The 12850-nt window shown below is 48.6% G+C and overlaps 2 protein-coding genes across 2 annotated transcripts; both read right to left on the reverse strand.

The window, feature by feature from the left end:
- Nucleotides 1–3120: 3120 nt before the first annotated feature.
- Pdw03_7197 (Woronin body protein HexA, putative) lies at nt 3121–4946 on the reverse strand (the record flags this gene model as incomplete). Its single annotated transcript, XM_066101587.1, has 4 exons — nt 3121–4099; nt 4389–4696; nt 4769–4820; nt 4876–4946. The coding sequence occupies 4 exons, from the start codon at nt 4944–4946 to the stop codon at nt 3121–3123; spliced, it is 1410 nt and encodes a 469-aa protein (XP_065956670.1).
- A 4211-nt stretch (nt 4947–9157) lies between these two features.
- Pdw03_7198 (Transcriptional regulator (Cti6), putative) lies at nt 9158–11436 on the reverse strand (the record flags this gene model as incomplete). Its single annotated transcript, XM_066101588.1, has 4 exons — nt 9158–9864; nt 9921–10174; nt 10240–10629; nt 10856–11436. 4 exons carry the CDS (start codon nt 11434–11436, stop codon nt 9158–9160), a joined length of 1932 nt encoding a protein of 643 aa, XP_065956671.1.
- Between the last annotated feature and the right edge of the window lie 1414 nt (nt 11437–12850).

A 12850-nucleotide genomic window follows, 5' to 3' on the forward strand; every position in this document is an offset into this window, starting at 1 on the left:
TTCGTAGTGATCTTTCGGAGAGGAATCAGTTCCTCACACAGAGTTGGGGGCTTTAAGATTACTGTCAACTTGGACGTTGAGTCTCTTTTTATGTTTTTGCTCTCATTTGAATTACCAAGCAGAATGCTCAACCATGGAACCTTGGAACTTTATTCCATCTTCAGACGGAGATAGGAACGGCGATAAGGGCATTAGAGACAACCGAATATGGATGTAGGAAATAGTCCACTGAGGCACAGAGTGACATCTATCGATGGCCCTGACATTTGATTTTGCGTAATGTATATATGGTGGATCTGACTTTGGTACATGAATGCTTGCATTCTCTTTTTACTACTGGATAGTACTTGGTACCTTCAACCCATGTAAGCTTTATTGAGTGTCTACTTGTGCATTTGCGTTACCACTCTCATTGGAAGAAACAAGATAGTCTTCATGATACCGACTGACCGTTTCAACCTCAATCTACGAACGAAGCCATTAACTTGCTAGACAACAACAGCTTGGCAAATTACATAAAATCTAGATTTCTTCTCCTTTAGGTGTGTCAAAAGCTATTCCGTAATGATTCTTCGATCATGATCATGTAGAATGAGTTGTACTCTGATGGGATGTTGCATCCAGATCATCTCATGAGTCATCTGCATCGACCCACAGAAAAAGTTGTACGCCAACACAACTGTTACCCAACCTTTAGATCGATCAGTCATGTTTAATGGAAACTATCTGACAAAAAATACCTGGGTTCTGTGTAGATCTGAGGGGGAAAAATGACGAAGACAAAATTTGAGACTGTCAATTTATCACAAAGCGCTGGATTGGACAACTCATGGACCTCCGGAACTGCAATCCATGCCAAATGCCAGTGTTCCGGGCTCCGGGTTGGGCCTCACACTAGCGGCTGTTGGATGACCAGCTTGCTGTTTAAACCCGTGAGTATTGTTGCACGGGTTCCCAGGGAGAATTGAATTGGTTTATTATTCGCATCGCTGCTGAGGGACGGCATGCGAAAGACCTTGATGCATTTGCTTGGAAGAAGCTCGAGCCACAATTTGCTTATGTCCCGAGCAAGCTGGAATGGGGTATTTATCAGGAGCCAGATGCCATTGAGGAGATGAAGAACGGGGTTTCGTGCGCTAACCTGCGTCTCTTTCAGCTTACAGATAGGGTTGGGCATTGGAAACCCAAAGAAACTCCAGAGGTGGCACGTGTGATTCTGAATTTGATCGAAGGCTTCCACGATTGGTCAGTTTGGAACTGTACAAGAGAGGGTTAGGAAGACACGTGAACTTTATGACAAGAGTTCGGAAACATGCCTGATGTCAAGCTGTGGTCAAATTTAAACAGCGAGTGACCTGCGGAATCCTCTATATGTAAAGTCCTTGCTTATCATCTGAGAACAATTCAGGCAGAGTGATGGGGTTCAGATAATTTTAAGCCGCCTTCAATATTGTTTGACCTGTCCGCCTAAGTACACAACAGAATTTTACGCAGAGTTGACAATCACCATGCAACCCCTGCAAAAACTAGCATCATCCAGTTTCCTTATAGAACCTGTAGATAGAACGGAGTCGCCCAATCAGTCCGGTTCCCCAGAAGCAGCCCCTCCTGCAGCATATCTAGTGCTAATTTACCTGCTCGCTGCTTATTCTACCACTATGAATATGGTCGCAGACACACTAGCCAGAGAACTCCACACCGAGCCCGATCAGACTAGCTATAATACCCCTCCTATACATCGGTACCTCAGGAACACCGAAGAACCGCGGACGAGAGATTTTTCCGACGCAATAAATCACCAGAATTTATATTTTGACCACTTCCCGCCTAGTGCCCCGGCACATTTTACATTACTGGTAGTAGGATAAGTGGCAAGCGGAATGTGGGCCGAGAATGCCAGACTAAGACGAAAATCTACCATACTGCCAGCTGAGTTGCTTTCCTTTAAAGCGTACCTCAGCGCGCCATTTCCAACAGGTTAACCAGACCAAGTGCCATCATAGTCAGCGCAAGGATGTTGGGAGTTGACGAACACAGCACGGCATTTTTGATCACAAACCATAGCTAGGCGGCATTTAGAATAAGAGAGCTTGAATCCCTTCGTATCCAGCTCCTTGCACAACTAGCGATCGGAAAGCTGGCTATAACGCTACCAATGGCGATGTTCATACACAATCTATATGGGCCTATAATTAAAGCCATCGGGTCTGATGGGGCTTCAACTACCAGGCAAAAGACACACTGTGGGACCTAGGTACTTTCCAGCCACGCCCCCTAGAGAATCAGAGTTATCTTCCCGCCGCCGTCCTCTTCGGCCTGGGCTCCCAGGAGCTGGGCATAGCCAGCAATACCCATTGGTGAATGGTAAATGCCAGAGCTCAAACGCCGGTTATGTAGGAAATTGCAGTGGGGCTGTGACCGCACGTATGTTTAACTCCGGGAAGTGCATCGTGCTCTCCGCTATCCTTTTTGTCAAAATACAGGATAGAACACGTGCAATGGCAAATTCATCTTGCAGAGGAAACTCACAGGTCCTCAATTTACATTTTTGGAGTCACCAGTGTAGTGATAGAAAATTCGAGATAACTGGTAGGGCATGACAGAGTTCAGCGAATGGGAAGCGGTGCCTGGAAACATTCCAAGGCTTACCATGGTTGTGAAACACGGATCCGGGGATCTGCCGCAACTTCAATTTTCACTTCAAATGACGGTGAAGAAAGGATCAGAATAGTCAAAATATTGACCTTTTAAGGGGATCAAAGGTAGCAGACCAGAAAAACCTATTTCTCGCCAAGCCAATAATATATGCAAGATAGGTATCTGCACAACCTCAATAAGAGACAGATAGGTAAAGAAGCGGAGTGCTTGTAGGCAAGTGTGGACAGAGGCTTAAGTTTTGTATTATGAGCTAGTTACAAGGAGATCAAGACTAATTGAGTACAGATAAATCCATTCAAGTTTTCACCCGTACACAAAAAGTTGCTTACATGAGATCGTCACACAAAGGAAAATTAAATCACACAGACGAAAGGAAAAGGAAACGAGCAACTCTTCATCTCACCACGGATGAGGGACTAGCGTGTCCTGTCCCCCTTTAGGTGAGACCTAGAGATAGAGGGTTTATAGACGGGAGCCGTGGATGACCTTGTAGTCGACGACGAGCTCACGGCCCCCATCGTTGATGACAAGAGCACGGACGGAACCACGGCCGTCAGAGAAGGCTTCGCTGATGCGCTTGAAGAGGTGGCCCTGGGGGATGACATTAAGACCCTGCTTGACATCACCGTTCTCGGTCATGGCGACGAGGCGGTTGTCATCACGGAGGTCCAGGATGCGGTAGGTCTTGTAGACGGGACCGAGCATGGTCTGGACAACCACGGAAGGAGAGGGGTTGGCGATGAAGCTAGACTCCTCGTGCAGCTTGCGGGTGAAGAGGTCAACACCAAGGTAACGGTGCTGGCCAGTCTGGGGAGAGACCGAGATACGGATCACCTGGCAAGGGCGGCCCTGAAGGATCAGGATGTCGCCAACGCGAACAAAGTGGCAGGGGATGGGCACGGTCTCGGCAGCCGCGCCACGGTTGCGGGGCTCGACGACGCGGACACTCTCACTGGCAGCAACGACCTCGCCTGAGGCAGTCTCTTCAATCTCGGATTGGGAGAATGGGTGCATGACACGGTCGGCGGCGCGCTCAACGCCGCGGCGGAAGGAGTGGTACTGGCCTTCGTCGTTGTAGTAACCCATTTTGCGAGTGGAGGTGATCTCACTGGTAGTGGACTGAGAAACTTTTACTTGGGTCGGGGTGGAGTACCGAGCACGGGGCTGAACTTCACGTAGGTAGACGTCGTCTTCCTTGTAAGAGTCGGTCTGGGGTTCAGAGGTCCGGTCGTTCGAGATTTCGAGGGACTGGGATTGGTAACCGTAGGCGGAGTCTATGGGCTGACGATAACGACGGTCGTCAGAGACGTCGAGGTCGTTGGAAGGAGAGGTACGTGAACGGTAGTCTCTTTCAGTGAGGTCGATTTGGGTCTCGACGACTTTATCGTAGACTTGAGTATGGTCCTGGTATTCAAGAGAAGATTGTTGGTGACTGGGGTAGCTGGAAATTGTCAGCTCACATGCATGGGTGCCATAAACATATAAATAAATTAAGCCAGTCACCGCTAATTGAAGTGGATCAGGTTTTGATGACACGTAACGTTAGTCCTCGACCAGATCCGTAATCCCTCTAAACCAAGACAGGAGATCTCACAACAAATAATGATAGATCAGCTGCAGGTCTCCACTTTCACAAGTGGATCCCTGAAGGTTGGGGGGTAATTTTAAAATAATTAAAAAAAGATAAAAGGGAAAAAAAAAGATCAATACCAGGAAAAACAGTTACATACCGTTCACGAGTAAGCTCAACTTCAGGGGCGTAGTTGTGCGAAGGCTGGTGCTCGTACTGCTGCGATTGCTGCTCGTACTGAGAGTGCTCTTCTTGAACACGAAACTCGACTTCTTCCTTTCCGTGAACAGGAGCGGGAAGGGGAGTAGAATCTCGAGTATCTTCCCGTTCGACGCGCGAAGTGTGATCGAAATTGACTTCTCCCTCTACTCTAATCTGAGTAGTTTCAGAGACAGCGTCACTCCGGTACGACGACGGGAAGACACTGAAGGGGATAGGGACACGGGCGTCAAAGTCCAGATTGACGGACTTTTAAGCGTCTTTTCTCGAATGCCTTCCGAACTGTCGTTAAACAACTCGAAAGACTAAACAAGAAAAGACTTGAAAGGGAAGTCTTTCTCGAGGTTGGGGGAAAGGAGAAAAAGAGAATGTCCTTTTTGTCCTGCAGTTAGATGATTGGAATGGAGGGGAAGAAAGATAAGCTTAACAGATGAAGAATGTTAGATTGTAGGAATGGAAGAAGAAGAGGAAATAGGCCAGCGTAGTTGGCGAGCATCATGATTATTTATGCCAGGCTCTTTGTTTACGCCGCCTTGCCGGTTTGGGTTCTCCGCTGATCACCGAGGCTCACTTTCTCTCCTTACTGTCTCTCTACGGTATTTGAATTGCTCAGTTAGGGTTGTACAATCGGTCTGGTTTAATTCTCTTCATTCTTGTTCTGGGTAATGTCTCTTAACCCTCCAAGAGTGCAACTCCATGGATGGATGCCCCGAGCTCTGCAATACACATCGGGCCCTTTCACACACGGGGGGGGGGGGGGCTGGCTAGCCAGTGCGTATCATCACTGCGCCACCGGTAATATCTCCATAGCAACCTTTGGGTCGAAGGACATCTGGCTCCTCTTGGCGCCGATCTTGTTTGGCTCCATCACATCGGCACAATTGCGTTGGGGTTGCGGAGACCCGTTCAGTGTAATTTCCCTCGGCTTAAGAGGCGTCTTTTTGCTTCGATTCTGCAATTTTATTATTTGCACAGCCATTGACCCATTTCTGACACTATTCAAATCTGACACACTATCCATACCTGACACTACTCCTGACATTATTCACAACCCGCGTTACAGGACACGGGACATCGATACCAATACCAACACCAGTGCACTTCTCCACTGGAAATTGATTTATCGAGATCATGAGACCCTCTTTTGGATCCCTAGGCCCGGCCCAACCTCTGCGAGGTGCCAGTGCATGCAGCTCGCGTCTAGGCCGTACCGCTAGAGAGTGGGAAATGTGTCACATGTCGGGTATTTGGGGGGGCTTAATGTACGGAGTACTCTGTACGTTTCTTACGAGACATCTGAGATGATTACGGGTTAGTGTTTTGACTCGAGTTACACCATTTAAGTTTCGTCCAATAGAGTGGCGTTGGTAGTGTGTCTTGTCTATACCCCTTTTCACGGAGTCCGTATCCAGTGGGGCGGGAACTGGATCGCTTACATTAATACTCCGCAAGTGGACTTCCAAAATCGAAATCCACCTGCAAACCATTACGGAGTTCCACACTACTTTGATCGAAGCTGTCTGGAACCCCAATGTGGTACTTTTGCGCGTCCTTTTTTTTTCAATAGTCAAGCCTCGTGATTTCGGACGCCATACTCCATACAATTATTTTCAATTATTCCACACCCTTCAACGTTGGATGACGGTTCCACCGTTCCTCCTACCATATTTGTAGTTCTCTCACATCCCTACGGAATATGCAGTACTCCGTACTCCGTTTAGAATCAGCATGCGGAGTATCTCTCTCCGGCGTCAACGTCGCTGTACGCTACATTTTAGGTACACATTGGGCTGCTTTTAGGATCGGATGATTTCTTTTGGTAGCTAGAAGCTCAAAGGAGATCGGTATAAAAATAGCACCTCTATTTAAATTACCATGCTTCTCTTATAGAAAGAAAATAACCCCAAAATTGTGAAACAAGATTGCAACCTATTTTGGAACACCGCTATGGCGCTCGATGGGTAAATTGTACCAAACTTTGCCGTCTTCTCGAAACTTGCTAGGGTACGAGACTGCTTGGGAACATGGGGGTATACAAGATATTTACAAACAGTTGACGTTGTCACTATATATTCCATGACTTGTAAAGATGCTTGGGCCAGTTCCAAGCCCAAACTCTCCTTTTCATCCATCCATGTAGTCTCTAACGAAGCAACAAAGGTATACGTACTTCTTTCATGGCCAAAGTATCCACTAAGGCATAGGTGAATGAATCAAGCGAGTAGTAATCTGCCTATATACCCAAAACTATGTCCTTTGAGAAATTGCAGCCGGAATGCCCCCGAATCCTCGGATGTGTCCGGTTCACCGAAATGGCCCCGTGGTACCTGTATTATACCTCGCATCCCTATTGGAATAGACCACAGTAGCTCGAGGAACATCTTGTCTATTTCAATGACGTAGCTCTGAAATTATTTTCTTTGCACTTTCTATGACGTTGGGCGATATGCAGATGTCTGATTGTCCGTATATTGCCCGATCGGATACTACATCTGATCAGACCACAGGACGACCAGAGGTGACACTCTTTGCCACCTCATCATCCGGTACTCTCCCTTCTATAGTGCATCTACTAGTAACAGGTCCGATGATCGCATCGAGCTTTCAGCTTGATGCATGGACCCCGCACCAGATAATGCTACCGTTCCTCGGCTTCACAACCGACTGACGATCTTTTATCCGCTACTAATACTAAAACCCAAAATTTGCCCCATCCACCGTCGTCAATTTCCATAGATCGTGTAATCCATCCAACATTTTTACGTGCTAGACCAATCTTCGCGACATCATGTCCAACGGCCTGTGAGTTTCCATATTACCCCACCATCAATGAGATGCAGATGCCAACGCAGAACCTGTAATGGATATCAAGAAACAACCCTTCTGGTATACTATTCGTCGCGGTTGGGCCGGTATCCCTAGTCAGTGCGCCTGAGAATTGGCTGTTGTTGCATGCTAACCAGAAAAGGCACTCGCGCCTGTAGCGGCTGCAATCACAAAGTCAGAAAGCATAGTTCAAAAACTCATCGAGACAGTTGTGGACTCCACGGTAGGCATCGATGTAGCGCCTGATCGTGCGATCCCTGCGCTTGCTGTTCTTTATGCATTTTGGACTTACATCGGCAGCGGCACGTTGTCTGTTGCCGGGCAAGCCATGTCCAGACCCCACGGTCTGGATAACGATCACCCTCGGAAGCATCGCGGGAACATGGAGGGCCTCCCACTGCGTCTCATGTCGGCTCCTCATTCGTTGATTGAAGTTTTCTCGTTTTTTGCGGCGGGGGCATGCCTCGCTCAAGTACTGGCCCCTGATGATCAGCAAATCTTGAATCTCCTGGGGCTTCATGTGTTGTTGAAAGTCTTTGGTTTTCTGCCCTTCATATATCGTCGGTTTTGCTCCGGTAAGGTCACTGTCGCATATGCTGTCTATTTCTGCTCTTATCAGGTTTCTCTGGATGCTTGCGAAACCGTGAAAGACCCTGCCCACTAGAAGGCAAGTGAAATATTTGAATGAGGTATTCTGGATTATCAACCCAATTTATAGGTGACTGCCGGTTAACTAGTTGGTGGAGTTCAACTCGAGGCGTCCCATCCAGATATCTCCAGGAGAAATGAGAAACCTTGCTCAAACCGGTGAGGGTGTTGATTCCAGTTAAGACTCGGCTTCTGTAATCCGGTTGACTAGAATAGACATGCGACTTTTTTTTTTTTCTTGGAAGTCTAGACTTGTTACATATCACCTGTATGTTCAATCTCGATGTGCACTGCGCATCATCGCCGGGCCATCAGTGCCGATATGAGTTCGTCAGCTATAGAAGCCGAACAGAACTCTTATGGAACACAATTACCCCCCAATTCCAAGCCAACAGTGTAATGTGCATGGCAGTGTGAGGTAACCGAGTTGGAATTTGACTTTGAATATGGTCGGCGATTCGATCTTGCGCTTGATGCAAAATAGAATGTGCCGAGACGTGCAAATGGATTCCCAGGTTGTTTGGAACGGCCTGTCAACACAGTCAAGCAGTATGCTCACGAGTGAAACATCTGCAATTGAGAGCTTTAAATGAGTTGGCTCGCTTCTTCTTCTCTCTCTCACACACAGACATGGTATCGGTGTATGCTCCATGCTTGGCAAGAAACACACCTATTGTCCAGTAAATATCTTCGATTTTTCATGAAAAAAAAGGAGTTGTACTATTTCCACTAGAAAAAAAAAAGGAATTTCTTACAAACAGACGAACAGCCATATATAAGCCCTGACTTTTCCCCGAAACACCAGAAATGAAACCCAGGCACCAGGACCAAAAAAAAGACAGATACAAAAGCCAGACAGGAAGAGGACCTCTTAGAATAAACATACCGAATAGCAAGACATGATAGTCATAGCGAAGCTTGGGCGACAAATAAACATGTAGAAAAAAAATAACATGAGCGATGAAACCTTGGAATCAAGAAAGACGAAGAGTCGCCGCTAGGTACAAGTCATCCTTGCGTTTCAGGATGATCTTGACGCCGGACCAGTATGGAATAAAACGAGGAAGACAAAAGAGAACACGACAGAAAAAAACAAGTGAGATGAGGTCTAGTGTACATCGATAAGGCGAGAAAAGCGTATTAAGATGGGTATCGTGATGCGAAGCAGCGGATAAGCTCAAAAGATGAGATGGCGCGAGAAGAAGAGGGAAAGCAGTTGGGTGATAGCGGAGGAGACTACCGTTCTCCAAACTTGCCGTACTCCTGCTGCCACTTGAGGAGATGGCGAGTGAGCACGTCCATCATCTCGACGCTGCTGAGCTCCTTGAAATCCCTGTCATGGGTCGTCAACGATTCGCCGTAGCCGCCATCTGTGGTTGCGGGGCCAGACTCGCCGCCATCGCTGCGCGTGGATGGCATGGCACTGTCGATCTGATCGACCATGCTCTTCAAGAGCAGGCCCTGGGCCCGGTCGCCGTTGCCCGTAGGTGTGGAGGAATTTTCGCTGGCAACAGCCATCTCCACTTGCATGCGCGAGATGAACTCCAGGATGGCCGCTACTCGGCGCTTCATCTCGTTCATGGTTGTTCGCTGTGGGTGCATGTGGCGCGGCTTGCTTGGCCGTCCTGACTCCCCGCCGTTGAGGTGTGCTCCGTTAACACCGCTGTAGCCAACTCGAGGGGAGTCCCCGCCGATTTCGTGAGACTGACCGCGGCGCGGCGAGTTCGCCATGTACACAGAATCTCCATTCCCGTTGGTGTCCCGGTCTTTGGTATATTGGTTTCGTCCAACACGACCGCGACGAGCGGGAGGTCGACCGGATTTGCGGGTTGACGGGCGAACAGGTGTCGGCTCTTGGGGAGTAGGGGTGTTGGGGCTTGCTTGGGACTGTTCAGGCTCCGGCGGTGCGGTTTTATTTGGGGATCCGATCTCTTGCTCGGATTCTGTTATAGGCCGTATCAGAAAGTGAGCAATTGGGTACTGGGCCTGTGTTACTTACCGTCCCCCTTGCGCCGGTTTGATCGTTCTTTCCGACGATTCGCCGCTCCAGGAGCCTCTGTCTCGGCCTCATCGTGTTCGTTCCGAGAATCTTTCTCCAACTGGCCTCGAGAGGCGGCTCTCTGTCTACGAGCCCCGTTTACTGCGGGTTTGGGTTTCATCTCATCATCAGAAGGCGGGTGAGATGCTATGTTGCTATGCCTCGAGACAGAACTAGGTGAGGATGAAGTAGTTCGGGGACGTTTCGATCGTTCTCTGTTCCTAGGTAACTGATCAGCCACATTATCAGAGCTAATGCCATTCGGCCTGGGAAGACGCACGTCACACTGTCACTGCGACTTCGCTTGCCCAAATTTGTGTCCGTCTCATCTGCATTGCTTTTGGTCTCAGCCTTGCTTTCTTCAATTGCACGTCGTATCAATTCTTCTTCGTCATAAGCAGCATCCCGGCTGTTCATTGTTGATCGCCGTTTGGCGTGCGCGGCGGCACTCTCACTGTTCCGGGACTTGGAATCCCTGGAGCGCCGTGAGATCTCTCTCGATGAGGCACGGGAGGACGGACCGGGGGACGGGACCACCGCCGGCATGACTGGAACATCAGGTATCTCAGGCTCAGTTGGGACCGGGGCCGGAGCTGGGGCCGGAGGAGGTGGAGGCGGTGGCGGCGGAACTGGTTCTGGTGCAACAGGAAGGTAGGTAGAGGATTGTTGTCTACAAGATGGTTAGTACGCTTCTTCAAAGTGTTTAAAATAGCAGCGTGGAGTAGTCGTTTGTATCTTGGAAGTGCTCGGCGGGTGATTGTGCGCTCGTCTGCGTCGGGAAAACAACCCCTTCCAAGCTGCGAGAGGAAAACACAACCACCGGGATATAGGATTGACGAAAAATGCCGGAAGATCGAAGGCCAACAATACTCAAAGAACATCGAGGTCTCACTTACCCATGAGGTTCGTCTATGATCTTGTGCAAATCCTTCCTGCATTCCTCGCAGAAATATTCGTCGGGACTCGTAGCCTCGTCCATGATCCCAACACAGCCACCGTGTTGCCAGACTTTGCACAAGTCACACTGGATGAACATGCTTCCAATGTCATCTGACATGGGATCAGATGGATCAGTGGGGACTTGTCCCGACTCCAGCTTAATGGTGCCGCGACCGAGGGCCTCGCGACGAGAAAAAGGCAAGCCTGGATATTCTTGCTGACCGCACAGACATCGAGTGACTTCCTCCTCGTCGTCATCTAGGTCATCCTCGTCTTCTTCGCGGGGTGGATCATCGTCGTCGTCATGGGCGCGCTGGCGCTGCCGCGTATGTGGAAGGTCTTTCGAGCCACCCTCAGCATCCTCGATGGACTGAGAGCGGTGACCAGTTGATTCGTTAGAAGAATGATTTTTATTATTCGATCGAGTGCTTCTCTCTCGAGTAAGGGAATTTGAGGAGCTAGAGGAAGAGTTGGTGTGTTGTAGAAGGGCAGGAGAGGGCTGGGAGGTGCGAGCCCGAGAGGAACGTCGAGGCGTCATGGTGGGGGAAAGCCGAGGATTGTAGGAGAGTTTGATCGAAAGCTCTGAAGACAAGATTAGAAAAAATTAACGGATTTTCGAGACGTTGGCTGGTGTAGTTCCAGCAACAACTCGAAAAAAGCCGTTTGCGAGGGAGCTCTCGCGCGCGATTGAGAGCTCTTTGGGAGGGTGCAGTGTCAAGTCAAAAGGAGCAGGACAATTGAAAATCACAGATCTGTATAAAGGCGTCACAAGGCTCGATAAAGAGCCCGATGACTACATAGTCCGAGAAATGATTCCTTGTAATGGCGGGGAGGAAGAAGAGAAGGAGAAAAGCGCCGGAATGGGACTCCAAAAGATCCAATCGCCGGTTTCCCCGCTCTCGACGCCTCTCGACGCGCGAATCTTTCGACACTCATGCTCTTCGTGTTTCACTTCTTGTTTTTCATTTCTCAAGGAGGAATTTGATGCTGTTTTTTTTGATTTTGTTTCACCATTCTTTCGACCTTACTTTTACTGGGTGCAATGGCTTTGTGACCCACTAATTGGAGGTTGCTTTTTTTCACTACCACAACGGGATGAAGCAACAGGAGAGTCTAGAAGCGAAAGAGAGCTAGCCAAGAACAACAGTACAACATGCAAAACTGTGCAGGGCTGCCGGAGTTCTCCTTTGAAAAAATGATGCGATTTTCCCCAGTGAAAGATAGTAGAGAGCACTGTAGAAAGAGACCAAAAAAGGTCCTAAGGTGGTTTAGTGGCCTTGGGAGGCCTAAGCTGCAAAACACAATTTTGGATCTTCTTATGCTGCAGGAAAGAATTGAAACAACCGATCTTGTGATTCCTATCGTCTTGACTTCCGTCAATCCGGATCAACCTATGTACCAAGTGTGCATCTCATTTCGACCGGAACCCGTTTTCGGCGTCGGCAAGACAACCTAGATCTGGTTGCAAGGTGAAACATATGGGATCGGTTCTCCCAATCATTTTTATGATGTGGTTGTTCTTCTGAAACGTGCTCCGAGGTGCATTGGTGGTTGGGAAGGCGAGATGAGGCTTAAAGCAAAGCCTCGCGGAGGGGTCAAACAGGTCTAACAACACCCGATCGAGGTTCGTTGGGCAAGTTAGGGCTATGGTTAGTGGTGCGATCAGTAAATTAATGGCCCAGAATTCAAGCAATCCTTCACAACAGCTCTTAAGTGCTGAATTCCCTATGAATGCAGGTACCGGTAGTACCTATCTGGGAGATGATCGGAGAATGGGATAGATTGAGTAATTTAGTTGTATAGACCAACGACCAAAGTGGAGTACCTGATAGTACTTGGAAGATAAACCAAATTTGTGCTCCTAAATGTCCGATCTGCAGAGTAGTTCTTCAGAATCAAATGCCTAAGTACTAGGTTATGCCACTTCTCCCCGAAGTTATCGGGTAGAGGAT

This window comes from Penicillium digitatum, chromosome 2, assembly GCF_016767815.1.
Source record: "Penicillium digitatum chromosome 2, complete sequence".
Taxonomy (NCBI): Eukaryota; Fungi; Ascomycota; class Eurotiomycetes; order Eurotiales; family Aspergillaceae; genus Penicillium; species Penicillium digitatum.